Source organism: Charadrius vociferus, unplaced genomic scaffold (genome assembly GCF_000708025.1).
Source record: "Charadrius vociferus isolate BGI_N301 unplaced genomic scaffold, ASM70802v2 scaffold370, whole genome shotgun sequence".
Taxonomy (NCBI): domain Eukaryota; kingdom Metazoa; phylum Chordata; class Aves; order Charadriiformes; family Charadriidae; genus Charadrius; species Charadrius vociferus.
In genome coordinates this window covers 2,431,271-2,454,402 of record NW_009646744.1, presented here as the reverse complement: position 1 = coordinate 2,454,402, position 23,132 = coordinate 2,431,271, and the positions used below count along the sequence as shown (strand labels likewise).

The 23,132-nt window shown below is 42.5% G+C and overlaps 1 protein-coding gene across 1 annotated transcript; it reads left to right on the top strand.

The window, feature by feature from the left end:
• Positions 1-2,448: 2,448 nt before the first annotated feature.
• On the top strand, positions 2,449-5,898 carry LOC104291590 (chromosome unknown open reading frame, human C5orf15). Its single transcript, XM_009890846.1, has 2 exons — positions 2,449-3,066; positions 4,303-5,898. Exons 1-2 carry the CDS (start codon positions 2,452-2,454, stop codon positions 4,432-4,434), a joined length of 747 nt encoding a protein of 248 aa, XP_009889148.1. The 5' UTR covers positions 2,449-2,451; the 3' UTR covers positions 4,435-5,898.
• The last annotated feature ends 17,234 nt before the right edge of the window (positions 5,899-23,132 follow it).

Below are 23,132 nucleotides of genomic sequence, written 5' to 3'. Positions count from 1 at the left end.
GGCCGCCGGCGGGGACGGCCTTTGTTTTCGATGGGGTGTTGGTTGGGCAGTGAAGGGAAGGGGAATTAGTGAAGGAAATGAAGCTGGTTTGAGTTGGCCGTTCCTTTCTTGCGTGTCAGTCGGTGTGTCTGAGGCGGCTCCGTTGGTGGCGCCCCTCACCTGGTCTGATGGGTGGGCGGTAATGGAGGAAGAGGTTCAGGATGTGGGACAGAAACCTGTAGCAAACCAAGAGTTTTTAAAAATCATGGAACAACTTGCTTTCTAAAGAGTAAGTTTTCTCGGAAGCGAATTTTGACCTTGTCAGGCGATTTTAAGTCCAGTGTTTGCTAAGAGGACTGTGTTGCTAGTTCTGACACCATGATTGAACATTAATATCTATTTCTGAAGCTGAGGCATCTCTGGAGTCCAGGCGCTATGGCTAACATCATCTGACAGTGTTGTGTAACTGTAAGCAGTGCAACCACCGTTTATAATGCCAAATAGTTTTGGGTGGATATCATAAATCAATTGTGGTGTAGTTGCTAAGCTTGCTACTCTGATTAAAACAAAAAAAATAATCACTTATTTTAGGAATAATAGGAAATTATTTTTTCTCATTCTGAAGCTGCAGCGTTAGCTGGTGGGAGGCCCTTGCATTTAAGCATATATTCTTCTAAATCTTTCATGTTAAAATGAGTTTAAGAATAACTCGAAGTACAGGGATACGTGCAGTGTAGTTCTATAGGAAAATTATGCTTGTTTGTATTTCAGACAATACTTTTTGTCTGTTTGGTGAGGGTAGCAGTAAGGTCTATCTACCTCACTCATACCATGCCAAACAGCTGTAAATATGAAACTATCTTGCAGCTGCCTTTCCTCATTTATCTCCACGTATGCAATTAGCTGGGTTGACTCCTGAGGGGAGATAAGAATTCCCTAAACTTGTGCTGTACAAAAACTAAACGAGTTATTGTTGATGTGATAATTCAGGCTAGTAATTTCTTTGACAACAGTAAGTCTGTTAAATGTGAAGTAGTTGACTTGAAACTTTACCAGAGAGGCACTGTAATGTGAGGTTAGTTGAGTCTTCTCTGCTCTAGCTGGTTAAAGAGCAATTCATGCTGGAAGTGTACCGTGTAAACAAGAAGTCTGTTGTAACTGATCTTCTGTAAATATACGTTTCATGAATAACATGATTCAGTGTCCCCTGTATAATATTTTACTTATGAGTAATTTGACACAAGCAGTTGATTGAATGCTTCATTTCTAGAGTCTGTAACTTTCCAATGAACCAGGTTGCTCCATGGGAGCACTTAATGAAAGTATTTGTTACTTTTTAAAAATAAAAAATTAAAAAATAGTTTGGCATGCCGAAATACAAGGCATGTATGGTCCTTCTACTTAAATTATGATGTCTACTGGAAGTCTAAAAAGTGTTCTTCATTTTTAAGGTGCCTCCTGATTTGAATCTGGAAGTGACGTGCTGTAAACATGAATAGTTTGCCCTTTACTATTTTTCTTAGGATTAGAAACCCATTGGCTATTTATAAACTCCCTCTGCATCTTTTTTTACCTTCCTTTGGATAAAGAAGAAGGAAGATGAGCCCTGTATGTGGTTTTAGTGCTCACTTTGGCTTTTTATGTAGTTCTGCAAAGCCATCCTAGCATTGGAGAGATTATGAATTTGCCTAAGGGTGCACTGTTACGTAGCACTGTTGCTGACTTATTTCATTATAATAATTTGCTGCTGACAACTTACTTTCCAACAGGAGCGTATGCAGTCAGATTGTTCTTTCTTCAGCTTTGTTTTTTAAGCTGTGGTTCAGTAGTTTCATTTGAGTTAGCATAAGGTTGGAAATCTTTTTCTATGTCTATAAATTCAATAAAAATGAGTGCCTGGGAAGAAAGACCTTGTGTCCTGACTGAAGGAGGCATTGCAGCGTGTTCTTATTTTTTGTTTGCAAAATATGCAATGGTGAAAGATTAAAAACGTTTAACTGCAGGAAATGCTTTACTGAGAACTTCTTCCTCTGTAGACCTCAGCAAATTCGGTGGGAGAAAGAGTTTGATGATGGAGGAAATACTAATTACATATGATTTCTACTAGACACCATAAATCCACAGAGGGAGGGAGGACATGTCTCTGAAATTCTAAGTCTGGAAAATATGCATGCTAAATTTTTCAGGGACACTTTGGCATACTAATATAGAAAGCGTGTGCTTCCCAAGCTCTGATTCCTGTCCTACTCAAGACTTCTCTTTTGAAGTTGCCAAAGTACAGGAGTGTGTATTTCTGCATGTGAATTCTAAAAAGTTTGCAGTGTGAAATATGCCCTGTTCATCGTATGATTTCTTATCTATAAAGTAAATGCCTTGCAATAATTTTCATTTGTAGCTGAAGTATCACAAGAGAAGTTAGTGTCTTGTGCTTAATATTGACTGTTTCTCATTCTTTTCTCAGATTCTGTGAAAATGGAGATGCCTCAGAAGAATAGTTCTTCTAAAAGTGAGAATGAAACGCTAAGTAGATCCCAAAATTTGACAGACAGCTTGCATAGTATCCCCCCCCCAAAAAAAGAGGCAAGCCCAACAAAAAAAGAGGCATTCCCAACAACAGCTAAAATCAATTTGATGACTGCAGTAAAACCACCTACAGCAAAAGGAGATTCTCCACTGTATGTTCTCTCTCCTGCGGTGACTGCTAGTCCAGTATCTCAAATGGATGTTGATGCTTCTGAAGATACTAAAATTGAGGAAGAGGATCTTCTAACAGATTTGAAAGACACGCTAAATAGTTCACCACCCCTCATAAAAGAAACTATGGAGTCAGATGGAGATGACGACTATGGTCCTTACGAAATGACATCGAATTCCAGAGACAACCCAGACCTTCTAGAGATGCCAGAAGATGATGACCCTGACACCATTAGTAATTACAACGAAGAGATCAAGACCCTTGATGAGAAGATAAAAGATGTTTCTGTCACAGGGTTGGAAGAAGAAGAAGACAGTCATTTCTTTTTTCATCTGGTTGTAGTTGCCTTCTTAGTAGCTGTTGTTTATGTCACCTATCACAATAAGAGGAAGGTAGGTATGCTGTGAAAGGTTGAGAGAAACAGCTTTAGTATTTAAAAATGAAGTTGCATTGCCTTGCTCAAAAGTATCCTGATTCGTGTTATTTCAGAATATATTGCTATCATAGAAAATTAACTCTAGTCTAGCCAGACCCTGTACAGATGCATGCATAAATTTGCAATTAAATCATAGGTTAGTTTTTAAATAGGAGGAGAATTTAGTGTTAATTCTTGTAGAGGACGCTGATTTGGTCGAGGATTTGCGGGGGCTCTGAAAAGAGCACAGCTGAAAAAAATGCAAAAACTTCTGCTTTACAGTGCAACGGCATACCTGGAATGTGCATTGCTGAGTATAGGGGAAAATGTTGAAGAGACTGTTACATTTGAAAATTTAACTTCAAGGGAAGTTCAAATAAGTGATTAAGAGATGCCTTGTCTTTGCTACATAAGTGAAATAGTGCTTGTAGTATCATTTGGGTAATTGAAAAGCTATACTACTTTTTAGCACTTACCCTAGTACTTTAAGTACGTAAATAGTGGCATGTATTTGTGTGAGACAACACTCAAATTGGGACAACAGTCAAATTGGTTTAGGTTTACCTTTTTCTTTCACTGTCCCTACTGTCCCCCATCCCGGTTCCCCTTTTGCCAGTATAACTGTCCTGTCTAGTAAAGTGGATTCTTAGATGATGTTGGTAAGAAACAAGGATAAGTAGGGTGAAGATAATAGACATATGAAAATCTGATCACTCGAGTGCTTTGATTTATCATGTAGCCTCTTTAACTGCTCTGCTGATACTGCTGAAGGGGTCACTGAGCTGTAACACAGAAACAGTTTATCAGATTACACCATTGCTGCTTCTTTTGCTTTTGTTTCAGCACCAGTAATACAATTATTTTTAACAAGGGTGAAATGCCGGAATAGGTAAACTAAGAAATGTCACCATCTGGGGGCAGTTTAATAGGCTGTATACGCCATACTTCTGAAGCTACACACCTACCTTTACAGCAAGAGCAATGGGTTGAATGCCGTGTTTTTGCCAAACTGCAGCTGAGGTTGCCTGTAAGTGACTTGATGGCAAGGACAGTATGGGAATGGCTGACTACTAGTGCAGTGCTTTATAGCAACGGTAATGCCATTGCCAGGATGAAGGGGTAGAACTGTGATACCAATAGAACTGTTGAGCTCTCTATCAAAATGAAAATGTTTCTCCGTAGCATTATGTAATTTGGCTGCTTTTTCTTTCAGATCTTCTTACTAGTCCAGAGCCGAAGATGGAGGGATGGCCTGTGTTCTAGGACAGTAGAATATCATCGTTTAGACCAAAATGTTAATGAAGCAATGCCTTCCCTGAAAATAACTAATGACTATGTATTTTGAAAGCACTGTGATTTGAGTTTGCTGAACTTATCACTCTTTGCCTGCCTAGTCATGTAATGATATTCAGGTATTCTAAATACGCTGCTTGTACTGAAATGAGATGTACTCTCTGTGACCTGAATGTTTTTGAGATTAAATCTCATGGAAGATCAAGGGCATGATACATCTGTTTGCTACTTTGGTCAGGTTTTATATCAACTATAAAGATACAGAGTTTAATAATTAGTGCTCTTTCCATTCATTAAGCATCATCCCTTCTGTCTGGAGCAGTCTTGATAGTGATAATACAAAAAATAAGCATAAAATATTTTAGGTCTAATAAATTAATGACTTTGGCATCACTAAATCAAATTAATAATCTCTCTGCTAATCACTTATATGGCTCATAAATCCCACTATATTGCAAACTTAAAATATAATTACTTTTTTCTGTGCTTAAATCCTGATGCCAAAAATCTTTCATCTTGTTTTTTTTTTATTGTTTTTTTATTGCATAATTTGATCCTATTTTTGGGCAGAATAGCTAGCATGGCAATTTAATAATTTCTGTATGTGTTCATGCAGTAAATAATTTAAAAATAATTGTGTAACCCATTTTATTTCAGAAGTTATATACCATATATTTCTTTAAAATGTTCAGGATCTTTGTAAAGGTATGCAGCTTCTTGACTGTCCAGTTGTTTTTCTCTAACGGTATTTAGGACTTTCATTATCTTTGTAATTAATGAATGGAAAATAAGCCTTGTTGAATAATCTTACTAAAATGTAGGTAGCTGACAGGCTGTTAATACATCAAAGCTTTCTGTTGAATTTTAAGACAGTTGGGAAATTGTTATGTGGTTTGCTATATTATAAATGGGAGAGGACTGAATATGTAAGAATGATTTATTTTGTTACTATTCTGACCCAGGTAACAGGCAGGTGAAAGTAATGGTGTGGGAGGCTGCCAGTCTGTGGTCAGTGCACTCTAATTTTTGATAAACATTTATGCATTAGTGTAAATCAAGTTACTGGTACAGTAGGTTTTTTTGGGTTTTTTTACCTTGTCTTTTGTACTTTCATTATTTATGTTTTCATGAGTTGTAAAATATAAAATCTTAGTTTTCTGTACATTCTGTTTGTGATTTAGTTTTCAAACTGATAAATATGTAAATAATGGTGGATCAGAACCCCATAATTAATGACTTGGTATTCAAGTAGTTACATAACATTTTGAAAAAATCAACTTTACAGCTGTTGGCATGAGGAGTTTGAAGGCATGATACTATCTTAAGAATGAAGTGCTAAAAGTTCGCAGTCGTACTGTTAAATGCATTCTTTTCATAACCACAAGCAGTAAAGCACAAAAAAAAATAATCCCAAAACTCTTTTCTTGCAGTAATTTTTATTGTATTTGGACTTGTATCACTTAATATTTTGAATAAGGTTTTTAAAATAAATGACAATAATCAGCTTGTGTTTTTTTTTATTGTAACTGTTTCACTGCTTTTACACAGTACCTGACGATAAAGCGCTTGCTTATGCTTCGGATTGAATAACTCATTCAAAACCATCTTTTCTGTTACTGATTAAATTTACTCTGTGTAGGGGTGTAGAGTTTTGTTTTATGCATCTGTTAAGCGGTATGTAGGGCATATAGCAAGGCTTAAATGAAATCTTTTAATCTGTAGGAATTAATAAATTCTTTAACAAGTAATTTTTTTACCTAAGTTGGACAATTAATAATTCTTGTGGAAGATACTTGAAACTTACCTGAGTGTACCCACATTAGGGCATAACATGGCTGCGGTCAAGATCCAAAGGGACAAGGTTACTTTGCAAAGCTCCTTTAGTATGTATAAAAGTTGGAATTGGAGAAGATGGCTAATGTTTTCGCACCCAACAAGTTCAATAGCTTTCTCCATAAATAACATTCATCAAGTATAGTGATTTTTGACAGTGGAGAATGGTATGTTCAGACTTGATGGAACACTTGTGTGTCCTTTTGGCTTGGTACCACAGGCATTACACAGAACCCTGAATGAGGTACTGAAGCGCACGGCAGCACAGAAATACAAAGATAGCCATGTCGAAAGTTTCATTTCAAATGTTATTTTCTCTCCAACCCATCCAGTGAATGAGGCCATCGAGGCATATGTTACATTTTCAGCCACTTGACTGACTCTAATAGCTGGAATACTGTTTAAAAAATACAGAAGACTAACATCAACGTAAATTAGTAGGAATAAGGCATATTTTGTTGATTTCCGGAGTTCATAGATGTGTTACCTTATTCCATCTTGGATGTCTTCCAAAGCTCTGAGCTCTGGCTGAGTCAAACCAATCTAAATGTTTTTCTTCCAGGCTTTCTGAACGAATAACAATGTCCTCTTTAAGACTATATGTTAATATGTTGGTGGAAAAATCTTGCGTTTCTTTGCCCGCCTTCCTACCTTCCCTCCCTCTAATTGTCCTTGTGAAAAGACATGTCTGTAGGGAGAGAAATTTATTAACTTTCCAGGTTTTGAGCTGTTCCTTCCAACAAACCTGCTCTTTTAAATCCCCCTAACTTTTGCTGGAGGAGGAATGCACACGGCTAATGGCCGAATTGCTTTTGGGGAACTTTTTAGGGAAAACTGTCAAAGGCCTAACATCAACTCAATTACTAAACCTGCTTCTTTGCAGCTTGTTCTGCAGTCGTTGCGTTTTAAAATGCCCTTATGTTTAGCTGTTCTGTGACAATACCCACAGATTTAGTATTCATTAGGTACACCTAACGGTATTTAGGCCTAATGGACTGCAACTCACTTTGGCTGTACTGCAAAATGTTAATAAATTCTCTTCTGAAATGTCCATTTAGCTGTCTTCTCTGAAGATGCTCTTGCGTGAGGTTACCTTAGAGGAGAAAATCATATCTTGAGCCTTTTGCTCTGGATAGTCGTATCAGTACTGAAATGGATTGAGTTAGGTGACTGATGTTTGAGGTCACGAAATCATGGCTCACATGGGTGTCTTCTCCAGCGGAGTGCAGCTTTGCCTCACTCCAGGTACTTCTCTCTGAGAGGTTAAGCTGAGCAGTTATTCTTTGCTCATTCTACCTGTTGCGCTCGTCCTCTTTATCTCACAAGTAAGAAAAAAATTCTTCTTAATATTTATGCAAATAATTTTTAACAAGCCCCTTTACTGATGGTACTACTTGAGTGTTTTTAAATTCACAGGGAATTAACATGAATTTGAATCCCTTGAAGTTCTTTAAACAGCGGGTTTCATTTGGGGAATTGTCTAAATGGATTCACTTCTAGGGTGGTAATATATTTGAAGTACTTGGGGTGAATTTTGCTCCATCAGGTTGACAGTGATTGTAGCAAGCTGCCCTGAGAAATGGGTTTGGTCATACCAAAGCAGAAGGTTTGTGGATGCAGCTAAGCAAATTAATGTAAAGAATGATCTTTGTGGAATATCACTATTCTTAAAACCTGTCCACTGCTGATCCGCCCCAGCATTCACCTAAAAATGCCAGCATAACATAGAGGTTACAGGACCAATTAATGCTGGTTATTTGTGTCCTGAAAAGGTGAATGGTAAAGAACCAGCTTGTTGCCAAAGGCATCGTGCCATCGGGTCCCTGCAACGCGGCGTATACTTGCTCACCTTCGCTTGTAGCGAGATAATACGGGAAACAAAGTTAGAAAAAAGTGAGCGATCCCCTCCAGCCTGGCTTAACAGTGGTGCTGAATTGCTTCTCCAGCACACTTGTGTGTCATTTTGTCAACTTCGTACTGTAAAAAAGGGACCGCACCCTTGTACAGATGGAAGATCTGAAATGCACACAATGACTTCGACGCTTTTTTTTCCCCCAGGATTTTTTTTTCCTTCGCAATAGCCTTTGGATTGTTGCCCGAAGAGGGGAAGTGCCTGGCTGAATTGACTTGGGCAGTTGATAACGCCGTTCCCTGGTAATGCCAATAAAGAGGGAAAGGTTTCTCGTGATCCAGTTTTATAAAGGCTCCACCAGCACCAGGAGAGTGGGGCATATGTCATCCATTGTGCAATAAAAGAGCCATTTGCTGATGAGGTAATCAGGATTGAACTCCTGTTTTTTAATTTCTTTAATTGAATTTGCTTGTGGAAAATTAAGAGCAGGCAATCAAAAATTCATAAAGTGATGAGATCAAATAGAGGAAAAAGCAAGCAGATTTATGTCAGATCTTACCAACAAGAAATGTCTGATGAATTTCTTTACTGAAGAAAGGAAACTTTCTCACATTAAGGTGAATTATGGCTTCCATCAATATTCTGATAAAAGGAATAAAATATTCCTGAAGAGCTTTCTGATTAAACTTCTCAAGATGAAAGCTGAAGCTCTATTTATGTAGGTTCTCGTTACTGGTTGGATTTTATGAAACGAAGAAAGAAATAATGAATAGGATAGTTTAAACAAATTATACATTTCACTTTTACTATCCAGGAAATCAGGTATTTTAAAATATTTATAGTTTAATTTTCATTTAGCACCAGTGCATATTATTCAGCGAAGTCAACTGTCCTTGGCTGCTGCTCGGTTGTATACAGGGTGAATAGAGAAAGCTTTATCTGGGCAGGGTGGTTTCAGTTATGGAAAATTAATTTGCAACGTGGAGATGAAAAACACGATAGCTCTTAAATAAATTTAAATGCTACAAAAATAATAGAAAGGCAAAAGGGATATTTCTGTGGCTCCAGCACAGACTGCTACTAATATTAGAAGGAGAAGGGGGATGCTCTTACGGTTATAACTCAGGCTTGGGAAATCTTTGCTTGGTTTCCAAAAAGGAAGCTGTACAGATGCAGGCTGAGGTGGGCAAAACATTGGTCAGGGGTTTTCCGAGTCAGGATCAGTTTAGGAAACCTGCGATGAGCCATAGAGGGTGAGATTTTACTGGCTTTTATTGTCCGTGAAAAGCTGGTGTGCTGAGCAAAGAGAAATCTGGCTGTGACCTGGTACTCGCGTGGACCTCAATTTTCTGCCTAAATCTGGAGGCAGCGATGCTGCCCAGGGCTGGGGTGAAGAGGGCGGTGGGATCCGGCAGCTATTTGTGCTCCGAAAGGCAACGAGCGGTCCTCCCAGGCTGAGCTCCATCAGGAAGGTGGAGGTTGCAGGTGGGCGGTGGGACGGTCCTGTGGGGATGGCCGGTGGTGGGGTTGGGTTACTGGGAGTCCCTGAGTGCCCGAGAGGAGGCTCTGGCTTCCCCTCGCCACATCACGCTCCTCTGCTCAGGAAGGTTCCTAACCCAGCAAAACAATCCCTCTTTCTTTTTTCATCTTTCTTCTTCCTGGCTTGATTTTCAGAGTCATTTTGGGGCACTGAGCTGGTTTACCATACAGCCGCACCAGTGCCAGAGCTGGCCCAAGGCGAGCGATGGGGGCGTTTAGGACAGAGGTGGGAACGTTCCCCATTCTGGAGCAGCAAACTGTTAATTATGGTTTCTCAAAAAGCTGGAATTATACTGTCTTGTAAAACCGAGTCCAAACAAGAGCATTTTACATTGTAGAGTCCAGGTAGCGACTGGTCACTGCTGTCTCAGCATAACATTGTTTGTTGCTGAGCCGCCAGCCGGGCCGGAGGATTTGAGGTTTGGGTTGTTTTTTTGTGGTTGTTTTCTTGAAGGAAAATCCCTGAGCGGGCTCACCGGGGAGGCTAAGGGGTGGTGCTGCAGCGATGCTGTGTGCGCGGTCCCCTTGTTGTCCCAAATCTGGGTTCTTTACCCCGTGTGCAAGCCAATAACACCCAGAGCAGAGGTATTTCCCAGTTTATTCCATTAATGCGCAGAAATGGGGTGCTCATCCCGAAATGGGAGCACGCCTTAGTTTCAAAAATCTCCACTTTTATACATTGCTTATTACATATTCAAGCAGTTAATACATATTTGTTGCTTTTCTCTTTAATGATTGGTTGAGATTTATTCGCTTCCTATGTAAATTAGTGCACAGACTCTGTCGTCTTCTTCCATTGTTCTATTTGGAGTCGGTGGTAGGTGGTCAATGAGTTGGTGGTCGCGATCTCCCCCCACCAGAATCACCTTTTACCCACTTCTCCTCCGATCTTGGCAATTCCAGGGGGTTTTCTGGGTTTGCTGACCAGGCCCACAGTTCACCACTCTCTCACCAGGAATCCGCTGCTTATCAACAACGCTACATTGTCTCCTGGGTTGTTCCTTAATTGAATTGTGGATAAATCATATCCAGTTACTATTTCTCTTATTTTAATATTAGGTAAATAATTAAAGAGGGTTGGGGCAGTAGAGAGGACTTGAGCAGCAGCAGGTTTCCTTGGTTGCTTCAATTACATTTTAATTTAATTTTCCTAGTTAATGTCAATTTTACTACAACACCCTGAGACCGCGGTACCTGCTGGGCCACGCAGCTTTCCTCTCCCGTCCCAAAGCCAAACCGAAGCTGCGTTTTGGGGTCTTATAAGGCTGAGGAGCTTTATGGGAGCGCTAAATCCTCATGTAAGGCTGATAGAGCAGTAATCTTCAAGGCCGTATATCTCAGCCACCACAAAGCAGCAGAACTAATAACATCATTCTTCCACCTTTTCTTTTACAATCAAGTGGCCTTTAAGGAGGAGTCCCTATTCTGGTTTTTGTTAAACTTTTCTGATACAGAGCATATCAGTGTCCTCACTGTAATAAAAAATGGTTAATTCCAAAACTTCCCAGCTTCGCTGTTTCCAATATATCTAATTAGAAAGGGAAGAATTTACATCTTTTCTGTAATTGGTCCTTAAATCATTATCAAAATAATTTAGCAGCCTCCTTAAACTTATTTTTAATTACAAGGTCTATTGCCTCGTTAAGTTATTAACACTGAAAATCACTAATCTTGGCAATTTCCTATCTTTATTAAAATGAAAATACAAAGGTCGTGCTATCCTTATTGAGGTGCCCTCATTGAGGTTTTATTAAAGATTAAATGAAACCAGATTTAATCACTTTGTACTATTCTGTAAACAACGTTGAAACGGATGCGATTAAGCTGTTTAAGGGAGCTGTTGGGGTTAAGAGCTGAAGTTCAGGTTCACAGATGTACCAAGGACGCGGAAATATTTCAATTGCAGATTACATTAATTAGGAGCCTCTTGCATTCGTTGGTCCCCAAGCCGATAGTCGTTATCAGCTCGCTCTGCAAGGCAGTGGAATTATGATGTATATTTTTGCTAGCACTTTGCTGCCTCGCATCTTCCAGTGTCACATGGTGACTTGTGACGACTGATGGAGGTCCTGTCTGTCCCGGCACTGATTTACTGTTTGTCAGAGGGGAAAATGGTTCTGCTCTCCACATCGCTGTTCCCCCTCTGCAAGTGGGGCACAGTGAATACGACTTTCAAAAGTACCTACATGGCAGCGATGACTCGCTTTAGGATGTATCTTTTAAGGTTAACTCATGCTTATTCTGAATAGTTCTGTTGATTTTCCGAATTAAATTGTAACAGGGTGACTGTTATTGAGCTGCAGTCACTGGGGCAAAGAACAGCTGATTATCTTCAAAAAGGTACAAAGTGTTTTCAACGGCTGAAAATTGTCCTTTCAGTATTAGCTGACAAGTTCTACCAGTTAATCTGGAATAGGTTTTAATTTCTAATGCATGCTGACTGTGAATCCCAACAGCTGGAATGCCAGATGTTCAGGAAAGGAGAATTATATTCCGCGTCGTTTGAGGAGGGAAAGAAGGTGGAAGTAAAGGGCATCGTGAAGAAATTAAGCCACCGTCTCCCAAGCAGTGATGTTACATTTTCAGTGTCATTTATGGGAAAGATTCTCTGCCTTTGACTAGGTGCTCCCTGGAGAAGGGAAAGTGTCCTTGATCCTATCTGAGTACAGAGGGTTTGGGCTGGATCCTACCCCAAAATGACGAAAAGGCTCCGTGAGACGTTATCTTAGCGGAATCGGGGCAATTTGCAAGGCAACTTTCATGGAATCATAGAATCATAGAATGGTTTGGGTTGGAAGGGACCTTAAAGGTCTGGTTCCAACCTGTCCATGGGCAGGGACACCTCCCACCAGACCAGGTTGCTCCAAGCCCCGTCCAACCTGGCCTTTGGGGCTCTCTGTTATTAGGTGTAGCTTAATTTAAGATATGTGACTTTATACGGGGGTGACTGCAGCGTGCTCACGCATAGCAGTGCGGTGACTCTGGGGGAGGTGGCAGCATCTGAAGTGCTTTCCTGTGGCTGTGTGGTTTGAGATAAGGTGTTTGGGTGGTGGTTAGCGTTGACCGAAAGCTTGCCGCGGGCTAACCAGCAGGAACAGCCGTCAGCTAACGGGCTGTGCAGATGGGCCTCTCTGGGACCTCCTCTCCTACCTGGAACCAAATGAAGATGGTCCTTCCAGACAGTAATAAGATGGAAATACTTGAGTCTCAATATCCACCTGGCTCTGAATAAGTGGTGGAAAGCCCCGGGGCAGCTCTGTATACTTTATATGCTGCACGCTCCAACTGTTCACGGCCAATGAAAGATGGAGATGAAAGTACAATCTTCCTGAATATAACATTCCGGGAGTCCTGACTTGCTCCTTTTGCCAGCTCCCTGCCTGATTTCTCACTCTGGAGGTAAAAACCTTGCAAGAGGTTGGATGCTGTTGCCTGACTCTCCCTCTTCCCCGGTCCTTAGTGGTTGTGTGCCGATGCGACAGGTTTAGGGGAGTTTTGCTGACTCAGGAAGTTTTCTGCCCATCCAGGCTGGAGGGTCCCAGGGGCCTGAGCCCTGCATGGGGAGGTGACGCTGGGGAGTGTGTGCTCACCTCTGGTGACCCGTGGAGGCACGTGTCAACAGACGGAGGAGCCTCAGAAACATGGCTGATCTTTCCACACCATCCTTGGTCTGGGTGGAACTGATTTGCAGAAGGAGCTTGTTTTTTAAAAGAAAGGCAGGAGAAAGGACTGGGTGGTTTCTTGACCAGGTTGCCCCAGAAAAGCCCTACACTTGTCCCTTCTCATTTCTGTGCGAGTATTATGGGTAGCACAGTACAAATGAGATGCGTTCTGCTGCCGGGCGGGTGGTGGCTGTGAGAACAAGAGGTTCCCGCTGTCTTCCATGGCATTGCCTGGAGCACTGCCCGCTCCCTGCCTGGGACTCGGCTGGTGGGGGAGCAGATAAAGCATTAAATGGAAGTTGTATTACAGAAAGAATTCAATGTTGCAGGCAGAGAGAGGTATTTTAACTGGCAATCAAGCTTACCTAGCTGGTGCTATGAAACCATCATTGCGGAGGACAACTTTTCTCTAAGTAATACCCAGAAGAAAAATAATCGTCAGTTTAGGTATTAAAATAATTTCTTTTTCCCTGCTTTTCCTGATGCTGCCCTGCTTTCGGAGAAGCAGCCAGCAGGGGGGAGTGTGACTGCGCCATGCAATGCAGCCTTCCCGGCAGCAAAAAGCTGGAGAAGTGCAAAATAAGTTCAGAAATGAGCGTTGGGATCCCTTCAGACAAAAGACGACAGGGTGAGACAGACGGCGTGATCCCGTACAGCACACGCCTTCGCTTTCGGCTGCTTATTGGGGACCGTGGCGGGATGGGGCTGTACCGCATCCCGCAACTGAGCATCTGGGCCAGCGGGCTCTGGTTGCACTGCGGGTGCTGGACCCGCAGGGATGCGGTGGTGGGATGAGGCCGGAGGGGCTCCGGGAATTCCTCTGCTCAGCGAGGCAAGTGTTGGCGTAAAGGACAAGCTGAACTGGGGTACTGGCCCGTAGTGGGTCCTCCATGGTCCCTGCGTGGAGGTGACAGAGACACTGAGGGGTGTTTACCTACTCTTTTTAATTCAATTAAAAAAAAAACCAAAAAACCAACAACTCAAGAAATTGAGCTTTTTCCTTTGAGTATGTTCTTCTTACAGTGCATCCCCAGACCTGTACATTTTTTTTTATTTGATCCTGAAAACTGTGGATCTCTAACATCATGAGCTCTTACATATTAATCCGCCTGAGCTGTAATAATATGTTTATAAGAATAAAAATAGTCTTTAGTCTTGTGGGGCTCAGCAAAATAACCTCTGACTTCGAAATCACAGAGATTTTCTCTAACCCTGGGGAAAATAAATCTGTTTCCTCAGCCCGACATACATTTCTGTTATTGTGCAAGAGGAAAACATTGGAAAACAAAGACACCAATCTCCCTAAATGTTACTGCGTGGTAACAGAAATATGTAAAAAGAAAAAATGTGGCTAATTATGGGATTATAATATGATGAATTTTACCTGACAGCATCTAACCTTTTCCAGTGCAATATACAAATGATTGCTACGTGCTTGAGTAAATACAGATTTAGAAATACATCACCAAAACACTAGTTAATAGATTAATTACATGCACGCTGCTAATACACATTTCTTTGTTGAACTTGGTGTCTGAAAAGTGGTGGTTATTTTATATCTGTAAACAGTTTGCTTGCCTAATTACTTGCTTAGCCATTTCTCCTCCCAATTACACACATGCGCATCATTGTATGGGAATTGCTAATGCCTGTGGAGCTGCAATGTTGGGCAAGAACGTGTCTGAGAAGACGTGGGAGAGGCTCAGAACAGAGAAGAAAAATTTCTCCATTTGAGAAAGACATGAAAGTTCCCCAGCTAACAGCTGCTTGGTCTCGGGTGATCTCCAGTTAAGTTCTCCTTCCTTCCCCAGTGCTACAGGAAATGCTAAAGCAGCGAGTGCTGAAAATCACCCCAGATCAGTGAGCATCCCTGTGGGATGTGGACATCTTCTGCGGTATCTGTGCGTCACCCTTCCTTCTTCAAGTCTCGACATGCTCCTTATGTGTCCTCCAATGGCTATTGAGCCATCAAAGGCCATAGGAACCCTTGTGAGGGCTGTAGAAGATGCACAGATGCGATATTCAGTGTGTAACAGCTGAGAGCAGGAGAGCCTCTCCCATCCCCTGTCCTCAGAATCCCAGTCCCAGAGCGACTAAAGCCAACCTTGTACTGGCGATTCATTTTCATGTTTTCATCAGCAATTAACTTCTCTTAAACCCGATTGTAACTCCCAGCAGGGAGTGCTCAGAGCAGAGCTCTGTTAATGTTCAGAGGACTCTGATGTACCTCCGAAGCACGTCAGTCCTTGATACTATTCCTCTTCACGCTCCATGCAAAAAATAAAATTGAATATAAAACTTAAAACACTCACCAAATTGGTGCAGTCATTAACATGCCTCTTTTCCCAAGATTAAGGTGGCTGATTTCCTAACAAAGGTTAATCAGAACTATTAAAAGAAAAGGAAAACGACCATCATGGCACCCACCAGGCCTCCTGGTTGACTTCCCACTTTATTTCTCTGTAACGCGCCAGTCCTGGAAGATAGTGCAGGATCCAGAGGCGGACATATCATCAGCAGAGGTGGTTTCTGATTAAAAATACACCAGTGAGACTTCAAGACAGTTTGGAGATGAAACAATGTTTAAGAAGTGGTGTTTCAGCAGCAGAGTGATATTGGATGGCGACTCATGATTATTCTAGTGCTTGTATTAAATATTTGAAACTGCTCTGCATAAGCTGAATATCCGTAGAAGTTTTGCACTGAACTGAATTCATTTAATTCGTTTGTATTATTCATTTAATAAAAGTGCCGTAGCTCCTTTAGGCCTCTCTGGTTTCCACCCAGTGATGGATGCAGGAGTAACACGGCGCTTCTTCCTCATGGCAACGTTGGGAATGTTATAGGTAGTCCTGTGAGGAGCAGGGAGTTGGACTCGCTGATCCTTATGGGTCCCTTCCAATTTGAGCTATTCTATGATTCTAAGGTCGTGCAAACTTCTCAGGTCCTGATATTAATAGTGGTAATGAGGGAGACCAAAGCTCCCCACGGATCTCGCTGCGGTGCTAACACCTTACCCGAGACAGGCTATGTTCAAAAAGCAGGACGAGGGTTATGAGTGACTATTGCGGGAAGGATTTGGTGCCATGAACACAGCAAGATCGAATGAGTCTACCTATTTCTGTCCAGTTTCTTCTCGTTTAATTCCCTCTCTACACTGAATTGCAAACAGATGCTTGGGTAATTGAGGGCTGAGGCTTTAGAGATGATGGTCCAGGCGCTGATGCTGTTACTCAAGCTGGATTATACCTTACTTCATAAACAATCCCACCAGCTTCGGTACAATAAACCAAACAATGTTGAAGGGGGGGGGGAAAAAGACTAAATTAAACTGAGCACTGCGTGCAGCACTGTAAATGAAACTTGTTCCTATTGAGATGCCACCGACAGCTTGTGCTGGAGGCGCAGGAAGGACAAAGCGGGCTCTGCTGCTTTTCGCCAGATGGTCTCATTCTTGTTTGGGTTCACAGCACTCTTTCTCCCTCACTCTGAATCGCTTCTGGGATTACATGTCAGCGGTTTCTGCAGGAGGCTCCACTGAGGGCGAGGAGCAAAGTGGAAACATTCTGTCTGTGTGAGGAAATAGAAGAAAATACAGAAAATCGGGGGGTGGTTTGGCTGCTTGGCCCTGGTTTGAGAGCAGGGAGAAGGTGGTTTCCCCCCCTCTCGCCAGGGCTCGTGGCTGAGCTTTGCCACCACCTCGCCAAGGGGAGGGATGCCCTGTTGGGGACACGGCTGCGACCTGCTGCGGTGTGACTATGAAAGGAGGAAAAAGATATCACGTCTCTAAAAGTAAACAATCCTTTCTCTTTGACTCCATGGCCCAAAACGCCCTGTTGGCTCAGGGAAGGGGTTGGCTGCGTTCCCCTTCAAATTAGGGAAGCCTTCTTGGAAAGGTGGAGCCACGTCGGCGTTCAGGGCAGGAGATGGGCAGGTAGCTCTTGCATAAGCAACTCAACTGGGGTTGAGTGTGCCTACGCCATATCAGCAAACTGTATTTATGGCTATAACTGGAAGAGGACAGGTTTAGATTAAACATTAGGAAGAAGTTTTTCACTTTAAGGGTAGTGAGGCACTGGCACAGGTTGCCCAGAGAGGTTGTTGAGGCCCCATCCCTGGAGGTGTTCAAGGCCAGGCTGGACGTGGCCTTGGGCAACCTGGGCTGGTTGGAGGTGTCCCTGCCCATGGCAGGGAGGTTGGAACTCGATGATCTTCAAGGTCCTTTCCAACCTAAACCATTCTATGATTCTATGATAAACCTTCCTCAGACTGACATAAGTCTCCTAAGACCGGCTGTATTCCCCCCCAGCCCCAGGATTACCCAGCTCCACCAGCTTGATCGTGCTGAGCCTTAGTTTGCCGTTGGGAACCTGACAGCGATGAAGGCATTCAAATAAAGTAGCTAGTTTTGCTATTTCAGGATGAGATTATCTTGAAATATTTACCACAGAGGTGTTGATGGAACCAGCATGTTCATGTCAAAATGTCTGACTGACATGTTGGTTTTCAAATAACCCCGTGCTCTTGAGATACTTAAAAGCTTTTCCAAACATATTCTCTTATCTCTGGGGATATAATCTGCTTGTTTCATTTCTGGTCTGCTAAAGACTGTCTTTTTCCTTTTGGGTGAGAATATTTGAATGTCACAATTTCTTCTGTTTGGCGAGTGGGACATTTACAGATTTTTATACAAGCATTTACCATTTGTTGTGGATATCACTGGTCAGATAGAGGTCTTCACTACAAAAATCATATATGTAATGTGTCACCTATTACCATCAAACCTCTTAAAAATAAAAAAAGAAAGAAAAACCCAAACCCTCAAATACTCTCCTCTGTTGAAGATGCACAAAGGCCCATTGCTTCCAGCAGAGTTTTAACCCCCCAAAAAGCTGCAAGATGCAACAGTTTTCAAAGTTATTGCAGTTGCTATAAATGCTCAGGTACTACAGTTGCATGTGGAAGTACGCGGGTGTCATGCAGAAAAATGAGAACCCTGACCTCGCTGAATTGATAATTTTAATTTATAATGGGGAATGTAACATTTGGCTTTAGGCAATCCCGGCTTCAGGCAATTGCAGTCTGACAGCAGAGCCTCTCCCTCCTCTCCTGCGGCGTGCTGCAGCTCGGGGCAGCGTCAGACCCCATGTGCTGAGTGTAACTGCCACAAAACTCAGAATTTCAGGAACATGTGGCATCTGAAAGTTGCAAAAAATATAGTTGAATCATTTCCTCTCCAGTAACAGTTTCCATTATTTTACCACATTTTAGGGCTTACACGTGAAATTTTGTCTTTCCCTTTTCTACACAAATTAACGCTTTATAAATAAAGATAAGAGAATTACGAAAACTCCGGAGAAAGACGGTATTTGTGGTGCTAAATTATGCAGTAGCCCTGCCAGTGATGTGTGTGTTCATTAACAGCAAGATGCGACGCGGATTTTATTTGATGCCAAACTGAAAGACAAACCTTTCCTTGTCCGTGCAACTCATCCGCGCATCCTCGTTAAGCCGCGGGATCTGAACCCTGCACACATCGTAGCCTGGCGTGGTCCCCGGGGGGGTCGGGACCACAGCCCCATCCTGGCAGCGCTGCCGCCTTCGGGTGTTATTTCCAACTTCGGTGCCTAATGACGGCCATCTGGGCTTGGTGTGCTGTCACGGACCTAGATGTACTTACAATAACGCAGCGCTCAAATTGCAAGATGCCTACAATCTGTTTGTAATCTTCTCCAGAATATCACCACCTGCATCCTGTGACTAAAAGATGTAAATACTTCCTTCTGCGCGGAGCGGCTAAAACTTTCCCAAGGCTCCATTGCCAAGTGAATGGGTTTAGGTTTGCAAATGTTGTCATGCTTTTTTTTTTGCTTTTTTCTTCAAGAATGCAGCTTTTTCCTTTTTTTTTTCCTTTTTTTTTTTTTTTTTATTTTCTCTTTTCCCTTTGGCTTGCTTCCCTTTCCAGGGAGCTTGTTCAAAGCTCAGCCCAAGGATTTCCAGAGCCCTGGGAAACCCAGGGTTACGACTGACCCGGGGGCCCAACAGCGGATGAGATGCTTTGCAGTGAAATTGTGCATAACACCTGACTTATTCTGTATTACAGAGGGGCAGAGAGACTGTTAAATTAGGTATGTGTTTTCCAGTCCACACAGGTGTCTTCTCTGGCTGTAACGCGATCTGAAGCTGAGGTAGGGAACTGGTAGGAGCTATGAATACATTTATTACAACGATAGCAATGGGATATGTAGAATGTGCAGGCAATAAAGACATGGATGCCTTCCAACGGCTGTTGGCAAAACGCTTGATTTGGTCGAGATTTATCATAACAAATCATCTCTGCTGGAGGTGGGCTTTCAAATACCTTTGCTGCTGTACGGGCTGTCTCCTGAAGAGCAGCAGTCACAGCAGTGGGACTGAACTCGTGACAAACTGCAGAAGAGCTCATCCTCGATGACACTTACAAAGCGGCAATATGCCTTTCCTTTGCAGTTCTATAATTTCCCGCAAATAATTTTATTACAGTGCTGTCCAAAGGCCTGAGCCCAGCTCAGAGCTGTGATGAACTGAACAGGCTTTCACACCATAAAAAAAAAGAAAAATATAAAATTAAGCTGATACAACAGAGTGCATCTCTGTGACTTTCTCACAGGCGTTGCAAGGCTATCCAGCCTGTGCAAAATATTCCAGCACTTCGCTCTCCCTGCCTCTGACGATGATCTTGGCATGGCAATTTGTATTTTGGGGTGATTGCAGCATCTGATTTATACCCACGCAGCTTAATCTTAAAAGGAAATGAACACTTCTGTGGCAGCATCGTTTACAGGGAATAGCACATTCCTTGTCTGGAAGATCATCATTGCTGTAACTAATTAACACGGCATGCTTAATTGCTTTGTGCAATCGAGGGTGGAGTTCCATTTACCTCCAGTTAGATGGGGGGGAGCCTGGTGAGCCCCCTCGGTACAGAGGGAGAGCGGCTCCACCGCTCAGTGGGGTCACCCCGGGGCTGCACCGGACCTTTTGGCGACGGCAGAACTGCTATAGGCAGTCTGGCACCTATAATTATTTCCTTTAAAAACTCTCCCACGGCTGAGCATTCAGAATATTTAATTAGCTGAAAGCCGTGATATCTGTCAATCACGTGTTGCCTCAGATTCCGGGTTTAAAGGGCAGAGTTATTCCTGAAGACTTATTATTAAAGGAAATTACTGGTACAGTTGGCACAGATCTCGCTAAGAAACAAGATTATAGATGAGTAATGTTACCATGGAAAGCCAAACACTTTAATCATACCCCAGCATGTAGTAATAGAGTTTCGAAAGCCACGCTACCAGAAAACTTAACAAAACCCAGGTGTTAGGTAGATATTTGAATATTAGCAAGCACTCAAGGGAACTTTTAAATGGTTGAATTCGTCACGGGGCTTTGCAGCCGTAGCAGCAAGTCCTCACGTCTGTCTTGCCTGTGTTTGATGTGTGTGTAAACGGCTGCACGGCTTCACAGGGCAATGAAGAATTAAATCCCAGGGGAAAAAAAACCCACCCCAAACTATCAGATTTCCAAAAATCGAGAAGTTCAGGAACACACTGCCCCACAGAGGCTGCTGTGTTTTTTGCCGGTTCCAGTTCACAGCTGCAGCGTGTGTTACTGGTTTGGTGTTGTTCCCTAAAGAGCAGGACTTGAGCGTGTGCTTGCGCTAATCCAAATCTGGGCTAGACGAGACTTGCGGTGTGATGGAAACCATGAGCGTGTCGCCTTCAGAAACCTCTTCTGAACAAAGTGTCACCCGGGGAGCCAGAGTACATGAATGATGCCTTCAAACGTCTTTCTCCTGTATGAATAACATCTCAGTACCCCTTTCCCATGTGAAATCATGGGGTTTGTGCTCGAGACGTGCCAGGGATTTCATGGAATCTGTTAGGAGTAGTGGTCTGAAAATGTTATACAGGGGAGGAACCTGGCTATCGAGGCAGTTTTACCTGTTCTGGGGTCTCTGGGGCTTTAGGTTGGGCACCTTTTCTTGCACCTGAGAGGAGGATTCACATCAAAGAGGACAGAGAGTAAATTACAGCATCTTCCTCCTTGGTGACACATTTCACAGGTCCCTTAACATGCTCCATGAAGGACTTCTGCCTGGAGCTCCCCAAGGGTTGCGCAGACCCAGCGTTTTCTGACCTCTCTTGGCCCTGGGGGAGGTTGGCCTTGTTTGCTTCCCAAATTTGGGCCTCTTTGGAAGGTCAGCAAGAAACTGCCATGGCAAGTCCCTCCTCTGCAGTAGTGGTTCTCAGCTGAAGACTTGCAGCGTGGGGATGTAGGTAGAAAGTGGTTGGATTTACTGAATGAATCTGTCTTATCCCCTAATTGCTGGAAAATAGATATAATTTGCCAACAGTGACTTATACCATGGGACTTGTTGCTCCTATTTTACCCGGAGAGAAAGTGAAGGAGAAGGATTAGTCACTTGCTCATGGCCAGGGATTAGGAGATGTTGGTGCCAATGTTCTGGCATGGACAGGTCAGAATTTTTGGCCATGGTTTGGGGCAAGAAGTCAGCCCAGTGGGGTACCAGCCAAGAGGATGGGCTAGAAATCTGTGGAAAAATGTCTAATATCCACGATCTGAATAGACACAAAACCATGATAATCCACAGTCCGCTATCTATTTAAAACAAAATAGTCTGAAGTGCCCAAAGTTCTGATGGAGCCAGGGTAAGTTGGCTTTCACTGTCCCCCATAACTCAAGGCTGAATGAAGAAGAAACCACATCATTTGGGATTTCCTCATGTTGTGGCGAGACAATGAGAATGACTCACTTGGACATTTTATTATAGCCACTGGCAACCAAATGTAAATTATATACTTAAAAAATGAAGCCGATAAAAAGCAAGGGGATTTAAATAGGAAAAGTGGCACATGGCAGTCAGATTTAAAGCCAGCTGGAGGTTATGTAGTGGCAATGAGATTAGGAAAGCCAAAGAGAAAGCCCTGGGACATAATAGCGCTGATTTGTTATGGGTACATAGCTGAAATAATAATAATAATAATAATAAAATTCTATTCTGCCTGTTGCCACACTCTTCCCCTGATCTCATAACGTTAATAAGATCATAATGAAATGCTGGCGAATTTTGGTCTCAGTCATAAAACTTGAAGGGCATGCTCTGGTCGTCTTCTCCTGAATGTCATAGGACAACGCTTCTCAACGCTGCAGACTGATAATAGTTTCTTCTCATGCAATCAAGTTATGAATATTTTGATGCATGTTCTCTTAGGCAGGATTTAGTGCCTGAACTGTGATCGGTGTCGGTAATGAGATAATACCTTTTTTTCCCCCTTCTCCTGTCTGTGCATAAAGAACAAATATTATCAAATACAGCAAAGGGGTGAGTTTGACGTGAGCCAGGAGAACTTTTTGATTGTATTCCTCTGAAGGAAGCCTGATGCTCAGACCTGTCTGTGGACACGTGCTGATGTCTTATGGATGTGCGCTAGTAATTTCCATGACGGAAAAAGATATTAATCCGTTTTCTGGGAAGACATTTCTTGGTCCATTTGAATGGGGTTAACATATTTCCTGAGCTCCAATTTCTGAACCTCATGAATCTGGGAAACAAAGTGAGAACTGTTGCAAATGGATCAGTGCAGAAGCTGGTGTAAAGGAAATATAGACGAGTTCCTTTCAAAGAGTTAGTGCGGTCTGTGAAATTGGATTCACGGCTGAACAATGTGAGCAAAGGCATGAAGAGGCTGTGCCTAATCCCAAACGCTCTTGGAGTCCGAGAATGGTTGCTCATGGATTTCAGGCTCCGCGGTCAGACAGTTACAGACTCACTGGTGCTTATTAGTGGTCCAACTCAATCTTTTT